Genomic DNA, 16,725 nt, shown 5'->3' with positions numbered 1-16,725 from the left:
AAAACAAATAAAATATTTTCCTAATCCTGGACTTACCTGGACAAAACTTGGTTGAGCCTGTTAAAAGCAATTCAAATTAAACTATACCCAGGCAATTGAGGAAATCCCCTACCCTAAAATCAATATAATTATATTAAGCTCATAAGAAGCTGGAATCAGTTGGAAAATATTGTAATAGCCATAGGTACAGTGTGGCACTGAAATACTAAGATCTACTTGCTTATAAACATTTCTAATACTAAGCAATATATGAAGTGAACTCCACATCCTTCACACTTGTAAGCTGTGAGATTTCTGGAGAGCCCACTTTGTTGATGAAGCAATTGACATTGAATGGCATCTCGATTGCCTGAATTAAACCAATTTATGTTATTAAAGGCAAGAAAATACATTGTCAGAGCTGTTAAAGTTTTGAATATGCAACTCAAGAAAACACCCAACTTGGGAGATGTGATTCTGCTTAATTGTATCTTGTCAAGACCGCGACTATTTTCTTACGGAGCAGCAGTAGGCAATTTGAAGTATGACTTGGAAGAATAATGAAACACTGAAAATATTCATACTTTCGCAACAAATTTATCAGGAAACATGTCTGTTTTGCTATTGACATCCAATAAATAATGACTTTCTTATAAATCACATGCAAGGCACAGAGATATCAACATAGATATCATCTTCGCTGAGTATTTGCCTCATACAGTTTGGCATGCTGGGCATGAAGAAGTTAAAAGTCATGAACATACATAAACAAACAACCACATACACACCTTGGTTCAAGGTGACTCAACTGAAGATCCATTCACATCTAAACCTTCATGACATGGTATTAGCTCATCCTTGATCCTGTAGTGGAAATGAAAAGAACAAGCGAAGGACTAAGGAACTTCAAGAGCCTCATATAAATCAACCTAAATGCAAGTATTTTAATCAAAACTACCTCTCATCTACAGCAGCTAGTTGGTTCTTCTTCCATGTGTTTAGATCAGAAGCTAGCTTCCTACAAGCGTCAGCATCAACAAAAATATGCTTACTATCTCCCTGTACATCAAAAGAGCATGATTCAGAGTTTCTCAACTGTTGAAAGCACCAAAGAGACTGGTAGCAATACATGCTTCAAGAGGAAATACTTACACTGACTTCATCTTGGTTACACCCAGGAATGCTTCTCAAGAGAACAGTGACATACTGCTCCATAGCAACCTCTGGATCCATGTCCCCCAGCTGTTTCCACGCATTCCTATCAGAAAATATTTTTCCTCCATCATTGAAGCCATGAGCCTTTTATATGTCTAGCAATCAAGCTATAGCCACAAAGGGGAGGCCTTATTTGGCTATTTCACAATTTACACTAAGTTCATCTGTCCTGAGCCTGATTCAAATTTTGCTCTATGCCATAACATTCAGGGTGCAAACAACCATTTCTTCGCTCTCTTCCCTTAAAATGAAAAGCTAATATGACAAATTGAGATTCAAGATAATGATCATTGATTTTCCTAATTTTGAATTGACTTTGCACGGTATTTGATTGGTAAGAAAATTACAGAAAGTGTGAAAAAGTGCAATAAATTGGAACAGGCTCCTGAGAATCTAGAGAGGATTTTAGAAAAATATCTTTTCAATTGATTCTTTGTCCCCCTTTATTGTATCCCCCAGCGAGTTTTAATAGTAAGATTGATGACCTGAACTCCATCTCATGTTCTCCTAGCTGATGTGGTTTCCATGAATGTAATGCAAGTTCCGACATAACAAACTTCAACCATTTTTTAAAGTAATAATAGTTAAAAATAAGTAACCAACAGAAACAGAAACGAGAAAGAATATGAAAAGGTAACTCAGAAAAGCATTCATAACAGAAAGAGACAGGAACGTAAGTGAAACCATTCAAACATCCCATTATAGAACACCATTTCTTACAGAATGCAAGTTCAAACTTTGTGCATACAAATTCTAAAGTAAGGAATAACTATTCTCATTCAGTTATCTTACCCAATCAAATTTGCCGTTTTTATTTTTGCCTTTTCACTCATTTCCCTGTATATCAACATTGCATTGCTCATTCCTGTAAGCTATTTTATTATATAGACATCAATATCCATTTATTGAAATTCTCAACATACCACCAGCACATATTCTCCACATCAGAGTTAAATCACCAACAACTGATTCTGAGATCAGCGAACCAATCATTTCTCAAAACTTGAGCTTATTCAAATTCCTATACATGTGCCGCTAATCAACTCCGTGGCAGTACTGGACCTAACTGACCAATAATTTCTATACAATTTTAGTATTCTAATGAAGACATATTGGGAACTCTCCACCCCTGAACCCAAAAAAAGATGGATAAAAAATACCCAATATAGACATAATCATTTTTAAGCAAAAAAAAAAAAAAAAAAAAAAAAACAACCAAGCATAATATGATATGTAAACATAGATCTCAAAATCCAGAGAAGACGCCTAATACCAGTTTGCGCGAGCAGAGACCTTCAATGCCATCGGTTGGGGCTCATGGCAAGGGCCTTCAGTGGCAATCTTGTGAAGTCCATACAACTGCAACTTAACATCACTGCCAAGTCTTGAAATCCGATCAGCATTACTCTTATTCCCAACAAATGCCACCGCAACACCAAAAAGCCTCTCTAACTCAGTTGTCTCTATTCCTTCCCAATCATCCTCCTCGTCAAACAACACCTCCTTAACGCCATCTTGGTCTGCTTCTATTATCTCATTATCACTTTCACCCTTTAAAATTTCAGTCTCTCCACTTTTGGCCACGCCATCTTCATGTTTATTAAATTCTGTTTCAATTTCTGTAATTTTTTCATTCTCACCAATTTTATTTACAACGATCTCTTCACATTCAGACAAACAACCTCTGCCATCATCCGCTTCTTCCGTCAAGTTTTCACCCTTTAAAACTTCATCTTTGGTTAAAGCTTTCTCACTCTCCAAAATTTCATCTTTAGTTAAATCTTTCTCACTCTCCAAAACATCATCTTTAGTTAAATCTGTCTCAAAGTTGGCAATTTTTTCACTCTCAACACTTCCCACCGCCAAATTCTCTTCACATTCACAAACACCATCATCAATTTCTTCAACAATTTCAACCTCCACTTCTCTCAAAACTTTATTTTCATCAATCTTGACATCATCACATGATCCGCAACCATCCTTCAAGATCTCTTCAGGTACTAACTTCTCTTGCCTCGACTCACCCAAATCAGCAACTTTCACAACTTTTTTAACAAAGCCAGTTCTTCTCTCACATTCAAAACCCTTCCTTTTCAGCTTAGCTTGGAATTTACGCTCTCCACTGACCAAGTCATCAGTGTAAGCCGAACGAAAAGAAGAAGACCCTGAAAGAAACTTGGCGAGCAAAAAAGAGAAAAAAAGAGAAATAGCAACAGTGAAGACAAGTTCAAGAAAAAGTTCCATGGTCGTTTTCTCCTTTGAATTGGGTTTTACAGGAGAGAAGAAAAGGTAGAAAAAAATCAGAAAAAAGAGTGTTATGGGTATGAAGAGAATTTTAGGGAGAGATAAAAGTATATTGGTGTTGTGGGAGTAATACAAGTATTAGTTGTCGGCCCCATCTTGCAGGTAAGGAAGAGGTATTCGAAAGGGACTCTCCACTAACAGAGAGAGCGCTATGCTGTGAGAGACGGTGGTTACCAATTTCTGTTTCTTGTTCAGGAGAGTCAAGCTATGGAAAAAAATGTTGCCCTTGGACTGCTTCATACTATGTTTATGTACGTGGCCAACTGGCCACTGGGGCTCCGTTGTAATTTCAATTACAAAACAAGCTATCTATTACTTCAATAAAATAATTAATTCTTAGGAACAAAAGAAAAAGAAACGTACAAAGTTAAAGCTTAAAGGTTAAAGAGAGGATATGCTGCCTATGAATAATCCAGTTTTTCAATTAATTTATATCTATTTAAATAAAAAAGGAAAAATGTTTTTTACATAATAAATCAAATATTTTTTAATTATTTATTCAATGCAATTTCAAGTATTTACACCTAATTACACAATCAGAGTTAATATTAATAATTCAAAGAAGTTTCGATATAGCAGACGGTAGAAGATTTCATTAAAAAAAAAAAAAAAAAACTAGTAATATATATTTAGATAATAATTAATTATAAATATGATGAGATAACTGACATATAATTCTGCAAATTATTTTGAACAGTTTCCAGCTCAACAAATTTGATCAGAATAAGGAAATATCCTGTAGCTTCTCTGGAGTAAAATAAATGGTTGTGTCCATATAAAATCAAGCACATTCATTTCATCTTCTGGCTGCCGTATTTCACATGGATTCGTTTAGACTTGTCACAAATAAATTCAGGGAAAGGTAGATGCGTTCTATCTCTCCAATATTTGTCATTGTCAAATTTGTTCAGCATGTTATACATGTTTATTATATAAAATTTATTATTCAAAGTTTAGGGGTTCGAATTCACGACTATAATCACTAAAAATTTATCTAACTATTAATTTTAAGGTTTTAAGAGAATAATCAAGATACGCACAAATTTGTCCAAACACACCTATAATATACCAAAAAAAAAAAAAAAAAAAACACTTGGACAGATCTTATGGGGATATTAACTATATTTATTGCAGTAAATTTAATATGTTAAATAAATTTTAACCATGAAATATACTTATTAATTTTCATGAAAATCCGAGCTAAATAATAATAAAAAAAATATGTTTAACCTATACTTAGTAGAAATTTACTAAAAAGGAAACATGGCAGCATCTAAATCAATGAACTAAACTTGAAAAGAATAAATAAAATAAGGAAAACGAGAAGAGATAGCGCAGCAACGTCGCAAGGTAGATGGTCCATTCAAGTATTCAACTTGTTTTAATAAGAAAATGGACTGTACTAACAATTTCTTGCAGGTAATGTGAATATATCATATATAATTAAGCAAGGCAAAAAGCACGTGTGCGAAAGAATTATGCAACTTGCATGGTTGCATTATCCCATCAATAAAATATGAGGAATACTAAGTCTATAATTTTTTTTTTACAAATTTTCTCTCATAATCTTAGGTGACAGCTAGCAATTGATCAGTTCGACTCTCATTTGATAAATTATAGCTAACCAATTACAAATTGTTACGTTAGAATTATGAAAAGAGATTGTTGGTGTAATATTACTCATAAAATATATTATCATATAAAATATGCTACCTGTGCAAGTACAATTATTATTATTATTTTTAACAGGTGCAATCTATAACTTGGTGCCTTAAAAGGCTATTTGGTTAAGGGTTGTCTTTCATGAATCAGGTAATGTTATCTTATATTACTATATTATTATGTTTAATTGTCAAGTAATATAAGATTTGGATAATCTTCCAAAACTAATAGTAATCCTTATTGGTTATATAGGTGATAATCTGAATACTACCATTTTCTTTGATATTTTGAGATTATTTGGTAATCTTATTTTTGTTACAATTTTATCCCTTATTAATAAAATTTTAGAATAAAAATGTCCTTGTTATCTAAACAATTTAAAATAAATTTATGGACAATTTTAGCCTTATACTCAAGATTTTTAAGAGATAATTACCCTTGTACTTCAACCAAATTACCCAAGACCACAACCAACTCCAGCCACCCAAGAGGACAACCGACCGACTGTGTCAGTACTCTTGGGAAGGTGGTTGGGGTGTTTTTGTTAAGTTTTAAATTTTTTTATTGTTGGGGTGTTTTAGCTAAATGTGAAATGTTGGGGTTAAATAATAAAAAATAAATCAATAATAATATTATAATACAAGGACAATTTAGTAATCTAACCCTAAAATATAACATACTCATGAATTAATTCCTCCTAACCAAACATATCAATATAATATACTCACCAATTTAATCTTATCTAACCAAACATATTTTTAATAAAATTCTCAATAATCTTTAAGGTTATCAATCTTTCTATTAATATAATATTCCAAGTAATACAATATTTCCTAAACCAAATGCTTCTTAAGAGTAAGTTAGGTAGGGTATAATGTATGGACTGTTGGACTATAATGTCATTGAATTAAAGAGATTATTTATCATTGTATATGCATAGGGTGAGTTTGTTTTGCAGTGAGGTAAACAATGTTGCTACAGTTATTTTTTAAAATTTAGTCTGGTTTGTTTTCTGGGGAAGGGGACTGCATTAAAATTTAATTTCTCGGGACTATTTTAGAAAAATCAAGCGGCGTAAAACCAATTACCTCCCTTCAACTTTACGAAATATAATTAGGTCCAAACAAATGGCATATTACACATGAACTTCTCCTGCCATAAGTTTCGGCTGTTGAAATTGACAAAAAAAACAAGTTTGGCCAATATAATGACTAAAATGCCCTTGAACCCACGAAACGCTTTCTTTGAACAACCTAACATGGTGTCAAATCAATTAGCTCAGCTTATCTTTATTCTTCATTTTCCAAATATTATTCCTTTCCATGCACTTACTTTCTTAATTCTCTTCCATACTTGAGCACTAGATCAAGAAATTGCACTGAATAGTAGCGCCTTTGACATTAGAGAAATCCCTTAGGTTTATGGTGTGATCAATAATTCTTTAAATATGATAAAATGTTTTCCTTTTTTTGACTTCAACATTAGTTTTAGTATGCAATGACCTCTTTACCCTTTGAACCATTGTTAACCGTTGTTTAACGGAGAATATTGACGACAGGAGAGGTATTTGTGTAATATGCCATTTGTTTGGACCTAATGAATTTTGGAAAGTTTAAGGGAGGTAATTGGTTTTACTCCAAATTAAGCCCCTATCCACCATGGGTTTAGTCTGCACTGCCTCAAAACCTTTTTACAATTTTTTTTTTTTTTTTCAAAATATAACTTCTTTTCAACATTGATTTCAAAACTAACCCACATGTTATCGGTCGTTGGCGAGAGTGTTGGAGGCGCTACCAAAAACACCATTGACACCATTGGATAGATCGAAAGGTGGTAACAGGGAGAATGCTTAGTGGCTAAACACAAATTTGATGTTTTAAAGGCGAACATTGTTAGTATTTGTTGGAAAAAGTCAGAATAACAAATATTCTAATTAATCCCAAGATCATGTTAATAGTCACCCATTGCAATCACATTTTACATAAACGAATTACAATGAAGTTCATAGTATAAATACATCTTCTCCTTTAACTCTGAAGCAAAAAAAAATTGAATCTTGAGAGAAAACCACCGTAGTGTATTTTTCTTTAACAAATATTTTAGAGAGAGAGTGAAGAACCTTTCTAAAAGAAAAAACTTCACTTATATATGGGCGACAGTTGCCAAGCAGTTTTTTTTAGGTGAAAACTGTCTTTGGCAGTTTCCACTTGAAACGTCGTTTGGGTGGGTCCCATCATAGGTGTCCCACCCATATCTAATATCTTCCACTCACACATGATGAGACTATTTCTCTATGTGCTTCTTCAAGGTTCATCTTTAGTAAATATACCCTGTGACCATGCATACTTCGAGAGCATATTAGTCATATATCTGTTAGGAATATATAATTTCTCAAATTGTGAAATTTAGGTTGTATGTTGTATGCAATACCCTAGATTACTTATCACATCTTTTTTCTAACAATCTCATTTATAATAAACATCAATTGCATTCATAATTATGTTTTTTTTTTACATAAAAGTAAAACATAATTGGTCGACCAATGAATACACATGATTATAGTGTGATAATCCAAAATTGTAATCTTCCTCTTTTCTTGATTCTTGCAACTTTCATTTAACTTGCTTTTCTAGAAATGTCCCAACAGATTAAATTTATCTTAATCTTTTGGCAACACTCTAAGATAGCAATCATTAAATAAGGTTTTCAAGAAATAGAATAGAGTAACAAGGGTATTTTATGAGATTTTATTCTTAAAATCTCAGGGTCTCACACAATGTCTAAGAGTATGAGACCCTAAGACATACCTAATGTCTAACTTGAGTTCACTTTACATACTTTTAATTCATCATAACTCTAATCTGGCAATTAGACATAAAATGATCATTTATCACTTATGGTCATATTTCATTATGACATTATTTTTTAGGCGACGTTAAATATTTTAAGCTTGGCTCTCTATTATCACCTAGATAATAAGCTTAAATTCGTCTCATCTCCATTCCTACGAAGTAATAGAAGCGATTGCCTGTGTGAGAAGGCCAATCTTTTAACTGTCCAACACGCTTTTCAAAATAAACATATATAATATTTACATATATATATATACTCCTTCATGTATGTTCCATAATAACTGAAATTGAGCATTGACAATATTGCTATTTAATATTGATAAGACAAACGTGAACAATTTTGGGAAATCTCAAAGTATAAGTACATTCAACATCTACGTAAGCTTAGAGATCTAACATGTCTATTGAAAGTATCTCTTGGTATAGGCTTTGTAAATGGATCCGCAACCATGTCATGCGTAGATATGTACTTCATGTTCACCTCTTTTTGTGCCACCAAGTCTCGCACAAAATTTTATTTGATATCTATGTGTTTTGTTTTACCATGATATTTGGGATCCTTAGTGTATGCTATTGCTGCTTGACTATCACAGTTTACTCTTACTGGTTCAATAGCAACATTAATTATACCTAGATGATTCATGAACCGTCTCAACCAAACGGCTTCTTGCACTGCAGCTGAAAATGCTACAAACTCAGCCTTCATTGTTGATAAGGCTATACATGATTGTTTCTTACTGCCTCAAGATATGGCCCCACCCTTTAGTAAGAAAACATATCCAGAAGTAGATTTCTTTTCATCTAAATCTCCCCAGTTAGCATCGGTGTAGCCTCGTAAGTGTAAATCATTTCCTTGATAACATAATGAGTAATCAGTTGTTCCTTTTAGATATCTTAAGATTCTCTTCACTGCTTTCCAATGTGCTTGTCTTGGGTTGGACTGATATCTGCTTACCAACCCAATGGCATAATAGATGTCGGCTCTAGTGCATATCATGGCGTACATGAGACTTCCAACAACACTTGTATAAGGAACATTCTTCATTTATTCTTTTTCTTGTGGAGTCTTTAGACACATGTTACGACTCAAAGTCTCGCCTTTCGCGATAGGGTTGTCTATGGGTTTACAATCTTGCATATGAAATTGTTCAAGAATTTTCTTAATGTATGGTTCTTGTGAAAGAGATACTAATTTTCTTGAGCGATCTCTTGAAATCTTGACTCCAAGAATATATGCAGCTTCACCCATATCTTTCATCTCAAAATGAGATGATAACCATCATTTGATTTCATTGACAAATCCCTTATCATTTCCAGCTATAAGTATATCATCAACATGTAATGATAATATAACAAATTTGTTATTGGATCTCTTTGTATATACACAATGATCTTCATCTATCATTTTGAAATTGTATGACATTATCAAATTATGAAATTGAATATACCACTGTCTTGAGGATTGCTTGAGGCCATAAATTGACTTTAAAAGTCTACACACTTTGTGTTCTTGACCTTCTCTAATAAAACCTATTGGTTATTCCATATAGATTTCTTCTTGTAATTCTCTATTGAGAAAAGCAGTCTTTACATCCATTTGATGCAATTCAAGATCCATGCTAGCAACTTGTAACGCCCACATTAAGGTACGTAACTTAACTTATGCCCTTATACCCTTAGTTGATTTTTTTGTTAAAGTTATTTTGAGAAAATGTGAAGAAAATGCCTTAAAATTTCATTAGGGGTAAAATGGTCTTTTCACTCATAATTAGTTGAAAAAGTGGGGAGTGAAAAGAGATAGAATTTCATGGAGAAGTTAATAAAAATAAGGGCATTATTGTAATTGATTAAGGGACATAGATGAAATTTCATAGAAAGTGCAAGGGCAAAATGGGAAAGTAGAAGTAATAAATGAGATATTTTGAGTTCATTCTTGAAAACTCCATCATTCTCTACTCCCTCACACGCCACTTTCATCTCCAAATTCTCTCATTTTCTTCATCAAATTTCCAAGGCAATTTAGAGGATTTTTGGTTGGATTTTGGTAGATATTCAATCCTAAGCATCCAAAGGTAAGAGTTATTGCAATATGATGTGAGATTAATTTTTAAGGTGTTGAATTCTTATAGTTTTATGCTTAGGGTTTAAGAAGGAGAGGAGATCTATCCAAAGAGAGCGTTTCTAGTGTAGAACTACCCAAGATCAAGGTAAGTAAATCCAACCCTAAGTTTGATTTGAGTAAGTTTGTAGGGATTTGTACATGTATGTATGTGCTTATGCTTTTGAGAAGTTTTGATGAGATTGATACTTGATGATAATTAAAATTCAGCCATGAGAATGTAGACTTTGCCTATATGGTGATTGATGGAAGTTTGGTTGAATTTAGAAAGAGGTTGAGTATACTTTATGGAGTGTATTTTCCTGGCTAAGTTTAGTGTTGATTTAGGGGATTTTTGCTCTAAATATTGGTGGCTTGAGAAAGAAGTAGAAGTGTAGTCAAATTAGAGTTTGAGTAAGCATGCAATTTGTTTGATGAAAATCCTAAGAGAAAACATGTTACTATGGTTGCCCTATCACAGGCGTGACATTCTTAGTGATTTTTGGGTATCTTACCGATTGAATTGGGTTGAGACCTAAACAAGAAAGTTGTAGCCCTGTCTCCAAGCTTTAAAATGAGACCAGGATCGTAGCAATCCGACGTGTATAACTCGAGATATGCCTTTTTGAATATGACCTGTGCAGAATGACTATCTCAAAATATTTTTAGTCTAATAATCTATGATTGATTTCAAGTATGGGAATGTTGTTGGTAAACAATACTAGTTCTCTAATGATATTTTTATATGCCATAATGCATTCTCACATTTGCATTTAGAAAGAATAGCAAAGAATGAGCATAGTTCCATGCACATACACATGGATGAGAATAGTAAAGAATAAAGAAAAAGAAATAAAAGAATTAAAGGTAGAAGTATTATCTAAAGAAATATACTTAAAGAAGAATTCAAATTTGAAATTTTACTTAAAGAAATGTAAAAAGAAAAAAGAAGTGAAGGTTGTTGCGATGGGGAACCCGTGAGTGACAAAGAAGTAGTCCTACATACATGCTGCCTTTAGTGAGCGGCCTCAAAATCAGAAAGAAAAGTTGTACAGTCCGATAGAAGTGCATGTAGATGAGGACTGTACCCACTCACATGGCCAGGGTTTCGAATCCATGCCTCAACCGAGTCCGATCAGCATAGAAAGAAAGAAAAGAAAGAAAGAATAGAAAGATAGAAAGAAATAACATAATAGAAAGAAAGAAAGAACAAAACAGAACAGAAAGAAAGAACAGAATAGAAAGAAAGAAAGAACATAACAGAAAGAAAGAAAGAATAGAACATAGAAAGAAAGAACAGAATAGAAAGAAAGAAGAGAAACCGAAAACAGAAAAGAAATTGCATTCTTTATGCATTTATGCATATGCATCATGGCATTCATATTATTCAAAGTTAGTTTCTCCAATTCTGCTTACTCGTTAGTAAGTGAGAAACAAGAATATAGAAAGAACAGAGAGAAAGAATAGAGAGAAAGAAAAAGAGTAGAGAAAGAACAGAGAAAAAGAAAGAAATGTGTTGTAAGGAAAGAAATTCAGAAGTTGAACAACGGAGAGAAAGGAGTAGCCTAGTGGGTTTACTTACTGAGCAATTAGTGCTTACCCCATTGTTTTCAATGTTTTTGCAGGTAGTAGTTGAGAGGCGGTCGAAAGGAGTGTCAACAAGCGGAAGGAGCGGGCAACACTGTCGAGATTATTTTGAGAAGTTTTATTACATGATGTAAAGTTTTGTTTAAAAAAAAAAAAAATTGGGCCCATTATTTTAAACTCATCTACATGTATATTTTCTTATATATATTTAGTGAGTTTTACTGTTATTTTACGAGTATTCTAGCTAGAAAGAAAGCATTACACAACTATAGCTAGAATAAGTCAGATTGAGGTAAACCGCACAATAGGCGAAAAAGTTTATTCATAATCAATTCCTTCTTGTTGTGTATACCCCTTCGTGACTAAGCGAGCTTTGTATCTTTCAACACTGCCATAAGCTTTACGCTTGATTTTGAGAACCCACTTGTTCCCAATGGCTTTGCGTCTTTTCGGTAAATCAACCAATTCCCATACTTGGTTTGATTTCATAGACTCCAATTCTTCTTCCATTGCTTTCATCCATTTTTCCTTAGAAGGGCAATTAAGAGCCTCATTTACATTCCTTGGCTCTTCTTCATCTTGTGAAGTAACTAGAAAAATTTCCCCCTCAATCTCAAATCGTCAACGTGGAACTTGTTTCCAGTTTGAACGATGTATTGGAGATTGATTAGTGTTACTCCCACTTGGACCAGCTATCATAGTTGCATCGTCAGTGGAGAATGATGGAGGATCTGAAACTAATTCATCAACTTCCATATCGCTCCCACTGGGATGTAGTATAACCAACTGGTTTTTGGCAACATAATTGCCTTGGTCTTGTGTTTCATATAGAAACTAAGTCTTGACCTATCTCGCCCTTCTTAGGAAAATCGGTTTCTAAGAATATGACTGATCCAATTCCAACCAATTTGCAACAACAAACAACACAAAAATATGCCCTAAACTCAAGCTTAAATTCGGCCAAACACAAATGGAGGCAATGTCACACTTACTTGCAATTTTAGGTTAAGACAAGAATGAACACTTCAAGCATAAAGGAATTCTCCACCAACTTGAATCGATTCACCACCAAATCTCCTTGCCAAGACTTGGATAAAGAAATCTCAATAAGAACACAAAGTTGCTCTCAATGGTTAAACCAAGTTTTTGATATTTCATGAACTAACTTTTCAAGGAGAATAGTTGTCTTTATATAGGCAATTAGAAGGTTAAAAGTGTAATCAACAATTACAATCAAAGAAAATGAAAAATAAAAAATTACACAAAATAATTACAAGCCTTCCATTCAAAAAAAAGGCCATACCCATTTAATGCAAAAGGGACATGATCCTTAATTCTAGGGTTCATGTCTTAACCACCCCATTAGTTGAAAAAACTCACTTTATTAGCCCAAAACTTGATCAATGATCTTAATCAAGTCTACTAATAGGGTGTAAGAGATTGGGCCTTGAAGATCTTGCAAATGATCCAATAAGGGTTAAGTGGACTTTCCCCTTTGGAATGAGAATTGGGCCGAATGGGTTCACTTCAACACTTGGGCTTCTCTCTTGGTAGACTGAGCTTCCTTTGTTGGGCTTGGACTTGGAATGGTTTGGGCCGAAGTGCTTGGGCTCTCTCTCCCCTTGGAACTTGCTTGGGTCGAATCTCCTCCAATGCTCCACATTCCACAATCCAAGTGTTTTAGGACTTTGAATGAAACTCTTTGATTCAACCGAATTAGCTGTTTTGGACTTTAATCTTGTCCACTCATGTTTACAAGTGTTTTAGGACTTATAAACATATCAATGATATCTCGTAATTCAAACTCAGTAATGCTACACTTTCTTGTTCTCCTGTGAAGACGTATCCCTTTGAATGTTCTGAGTATCTTATGATACATTTCTTCCCCTTGAACCTAATTTTTCATATTTATGGGAAGTCATGAACATAGGTAGCACATCCCCATGGCTTCAGGAGACTCAATTGGGTTTCCGATTTGTCCATAACTCATATGGTGTAGTAGTAAAGATTTGAAAGGTACTCGATTGAGAATATATGTGGCGTCAATAAGGCATCACCCCAAAAGGTGATGGTAAGTTTGCTTGTGCCATCATAGACCTTACCATCTCAAGTAGTTTTTTGTTTCTTCGTTCTGGAACACCATTTTGTTGCAGAGTTCTTAGAATAGTTAATTGACGTTCTATTCCCATTTTATCACAAAATTCTGAACTGATCAGATAAATATTCACGACCTTGATCGGTTCGTAGAACTTTTATCTTTTTATCTAATTGATTCTCAACTAAGTTTTTAAACTTCTAAAAGCATTCTAAAGCTTCTGATTTTTGAGAAATAAAAAAAAACATAACCAGATAGAGTGAAATCATCTATAAATGTGATAAAATAAACAGCCCCATGTCTAGCCCTCACATTCATTGGACCACATATGTCAGAATGAATTAGTTGCAATGGAACTTCAACTCTTATCGCTTTTCCAAATGGTTTTCTTGCTGTTTTTCCAGCTAGGCAATGTTCACAAGTAGTCAAGTCTACTTTTGTTAAGGTTCCTAACAAGCCTTCTCCTGCTAGTATATTCATTCGTTGTTGGCCAATATGGCCAAGCCGTGCATGCCATACATTCACATCATCATTATTGGAAGATGTAATGAAGGAAAAACAAGCATTACTATAATTATGAGCAATGTCAAGTACGATAAAACCATCAGAAATATAACCACAACCATAGTATGTTGTGTCCAAAAATAATTAGACACCAATACTGGAAAAGTTTAAATTAAAACCTAGTTTAATAAGTTCTAACACGGAAATCAAATTTCGATGAATATCGAGTGCATATAATACATCATATAGGTATAGGATTCGACCTCCACGCATGATCAATTTGCATGTGTCGATCCCTTTAACTTCCACTTTTGAATTGTTACCTACATATATCCATTTTGTTTCCCGTGGTATTCGTCGAAATTCCACGAAAGCACTCTTGTCTTTCGCTATGTGGTCTGTTGCTGCTGAATCTACAGTCCACAAAGGATGAGATTCAGTTAGAAAAATGGAACTGGAAACATTTATAAAACTTACTTTTGCAAACAAGTAATTTACCTTCTTCGGCTCGCTACAATTGCGAGTAAAATGTCCCTTGTTGCCACAGTTATAGCATTTCACTTTTGTTATGTTTCTCTTCCTGGCAGGCAGGATGTTTTCCTTTTCCATGTTTATAAAACTTTCTTTTCTTCCCTTGAGCCTTGGTTCATCCAGATCAAGTAAATATAAATTCTTTTGTGATTATTGTAAACATCGCAACTACACCAAGGAAAATTGTTGGAAATTACATGGCTGTCCAAAGGATAAATCAGGGAATTTTACTGCCAATCATGTGAGTACCAATCAGAATCTAGGAAATGACACCACAACTCCTGTGCTTAGTCCTGAACAAATCAACCAGCTTATCCAGATGCTCAATAAATCTACCAGCAATGCTTACATCACATATGCAAGTACATCTTTTGTTTTTCACAATTATGCTTCCAAAGATATCTGAATAATTGACTCAAGGCTAATGATCATATTATTTGCAATCACAAGTTTTTTTTTTCCAAATACACACGTTAACACTCCAATCTCCGTCCATTTACCAAACGGCAATAACACCTCAGCCACACATATTGGGACTGTGATACTAGAAAAAAAAATAGTGCTTAACAATGTCCTCCTTGTTCCCACATTTGATTTCAACCTCATATCTATGTCCAAACTATGCCATGATAATAATGCACTCTACAATTTCTGCCTAATATGTGTCTATTTCAAGACCCTTTGACTAGCAAACTAATGAGCTTGGGTAAAGCTCATCATGACCTATACTACTGGGAGCCCTCTTTTAGATTTCCTATCTAGAATAAAGAGTTTATCAATTGTATTACAAATAAATACAAATATTTATTTAATACAAATATCAATACAAACTTTTTATTTTTCATCAACGTTTGGGTCATAGTGCATCTATCCATCAACCAAAGTGTCCCACTTGTCCTACTGTAACTTGTTTTCACCTAAACAATCAATAGTACGTTTTCACCTAAACACTTCCTCCAAAAACACTCCTTTTGTCTTAATTCACTTAGATATTTGGGGACCCTATCACATTCCAAATCATGATGGATCAAGATATTTCCTCACTATAGTTGATGATAATTCTAGGGGCACATGGGTATTCCTCATGCAATAAAAAACATAGGCCGTTACCCACATCTAAAACTTCCTGTCAATGGTCCAAACCCAGTTTCACACAAAGGTCAATAGAGTCTGTACCGACAATGCCCTAGATTTTTTCAACAAATAATGTTTAACCATTTTTCTTTCTCAAGGAGTTCTACATGAGAGTTCATGTACTTACACTCCCCAACAAAATAGGGTGGTGGAACGAAAACATCGTCATCTCCTAAAAGCTTCCCGAGCCCTCAAACATCAAGCCCATATACCCATAAACTTGTAGGAAGAATGTGTGATCACTGCCACCTATTTGGTCAATCGGATGCCCACCTGGGTGCTTGAGGGAAAAAACAACCTATGAGTTACTTTTTGGAAAAAGGCCAAACAACAGTCATCTTCAGGTATTCAGATGTCTTTGTTATTCGACAACAATTGGTCCACGTGACAAATTTGGGCCCCGTGCCACAAGATGTATCTTTATGGGATATCCAATGTTGCAAAAAAGGTATCATCTCTACAATCCCGAGCTACAGAAATTCATGATCAGTCGGGATGTGGTATTTCATGAAGATATTTTCCCACTCTTTGATCTTGGAAAGGAATCTACCTCAGTGCCTCTTACTCTTGCCTGTGATCCAACTGATCCTAAGTCATTCACTGGTACTCCTCTAAAACTCATCCCCATTCTAGAATATCAACCTCCACCAACAGTTGATATTCCTCAAGAGGAATCAATTAAAGATACCACAAATGTTCCACCCACCACTACAGTAGAGGATTCCTCAAATAGCTACATTCCTGATGGTCCCGATCCACCTAGT

At 34.2% G+C, this 16,725-nt stretch overlaps 1 protein-coding gene across 2 annotated transcripts; it reads right to left on the bottom strand.

Moving 5' to 3' along the window:
• Positions 1 to 144: 144 nt before the first annotated feature.
• LOC116136392 (acyl-CoA-binding domain-containing protein 3-like) lies at positions 145 to 3,709 on the bottom strand. 2 transcript variants are annotated; one of them, XM_031422112.1, is made up of 6 exons: positions 2,964 to 3,709; positions 2,468 to 2,927; positions 1,132 to 1,237; positions 938 to 1,038; positions 768 to 843; positions 145 to 349 (listed from the first exon to the last, which is right to left on the bottom strand). In XM_031422112.1, the coding sequence occupies exons 1-5, from the start codon at positions 3,436 to 3,438 to the stop codon at positions 774 to 776; spliced, it is 1,212 nt and encodes a 403-aa protein (XP_031277972.1). In that variant the 5' UTR covers positions 3,439 to 3,709; the 3' UTR covers positions 145 to 349; positions 768 to 773. The 2 variants fall into 2 exon arrangements, with proteins under 2 accessions (XP_031277972.1, XP_031277971.1); XM_031422111.1 differs by having other exon boundaries at positions 2,468 to 3,709.
• Positions 3,710 to 16,725: the final 13,016 nt, after the last annotated feature.

The sequence above is a fragment of the Pistacia vera genome, unplaced genomic scaffold (assembly GCF_008641045.1).
Source record: "Pistacia vera cultivar Batoury unplaced genomic scaffold, PisVer_v2 Contig312, whole genome shotgun sequence".
NCBI classification, from domain to species: Eukaryota; Viridiplantae; Streptophyta; class Magnoliopsida; order Sapindales; family Anacardiaceae; genus Pistacia; species Pistacia vera.
The sequence above is the reverse complement of the archived record's forward strand: the minus strand, read 5'-3'. Positions and strand labels throughout refer to the sequence as shown.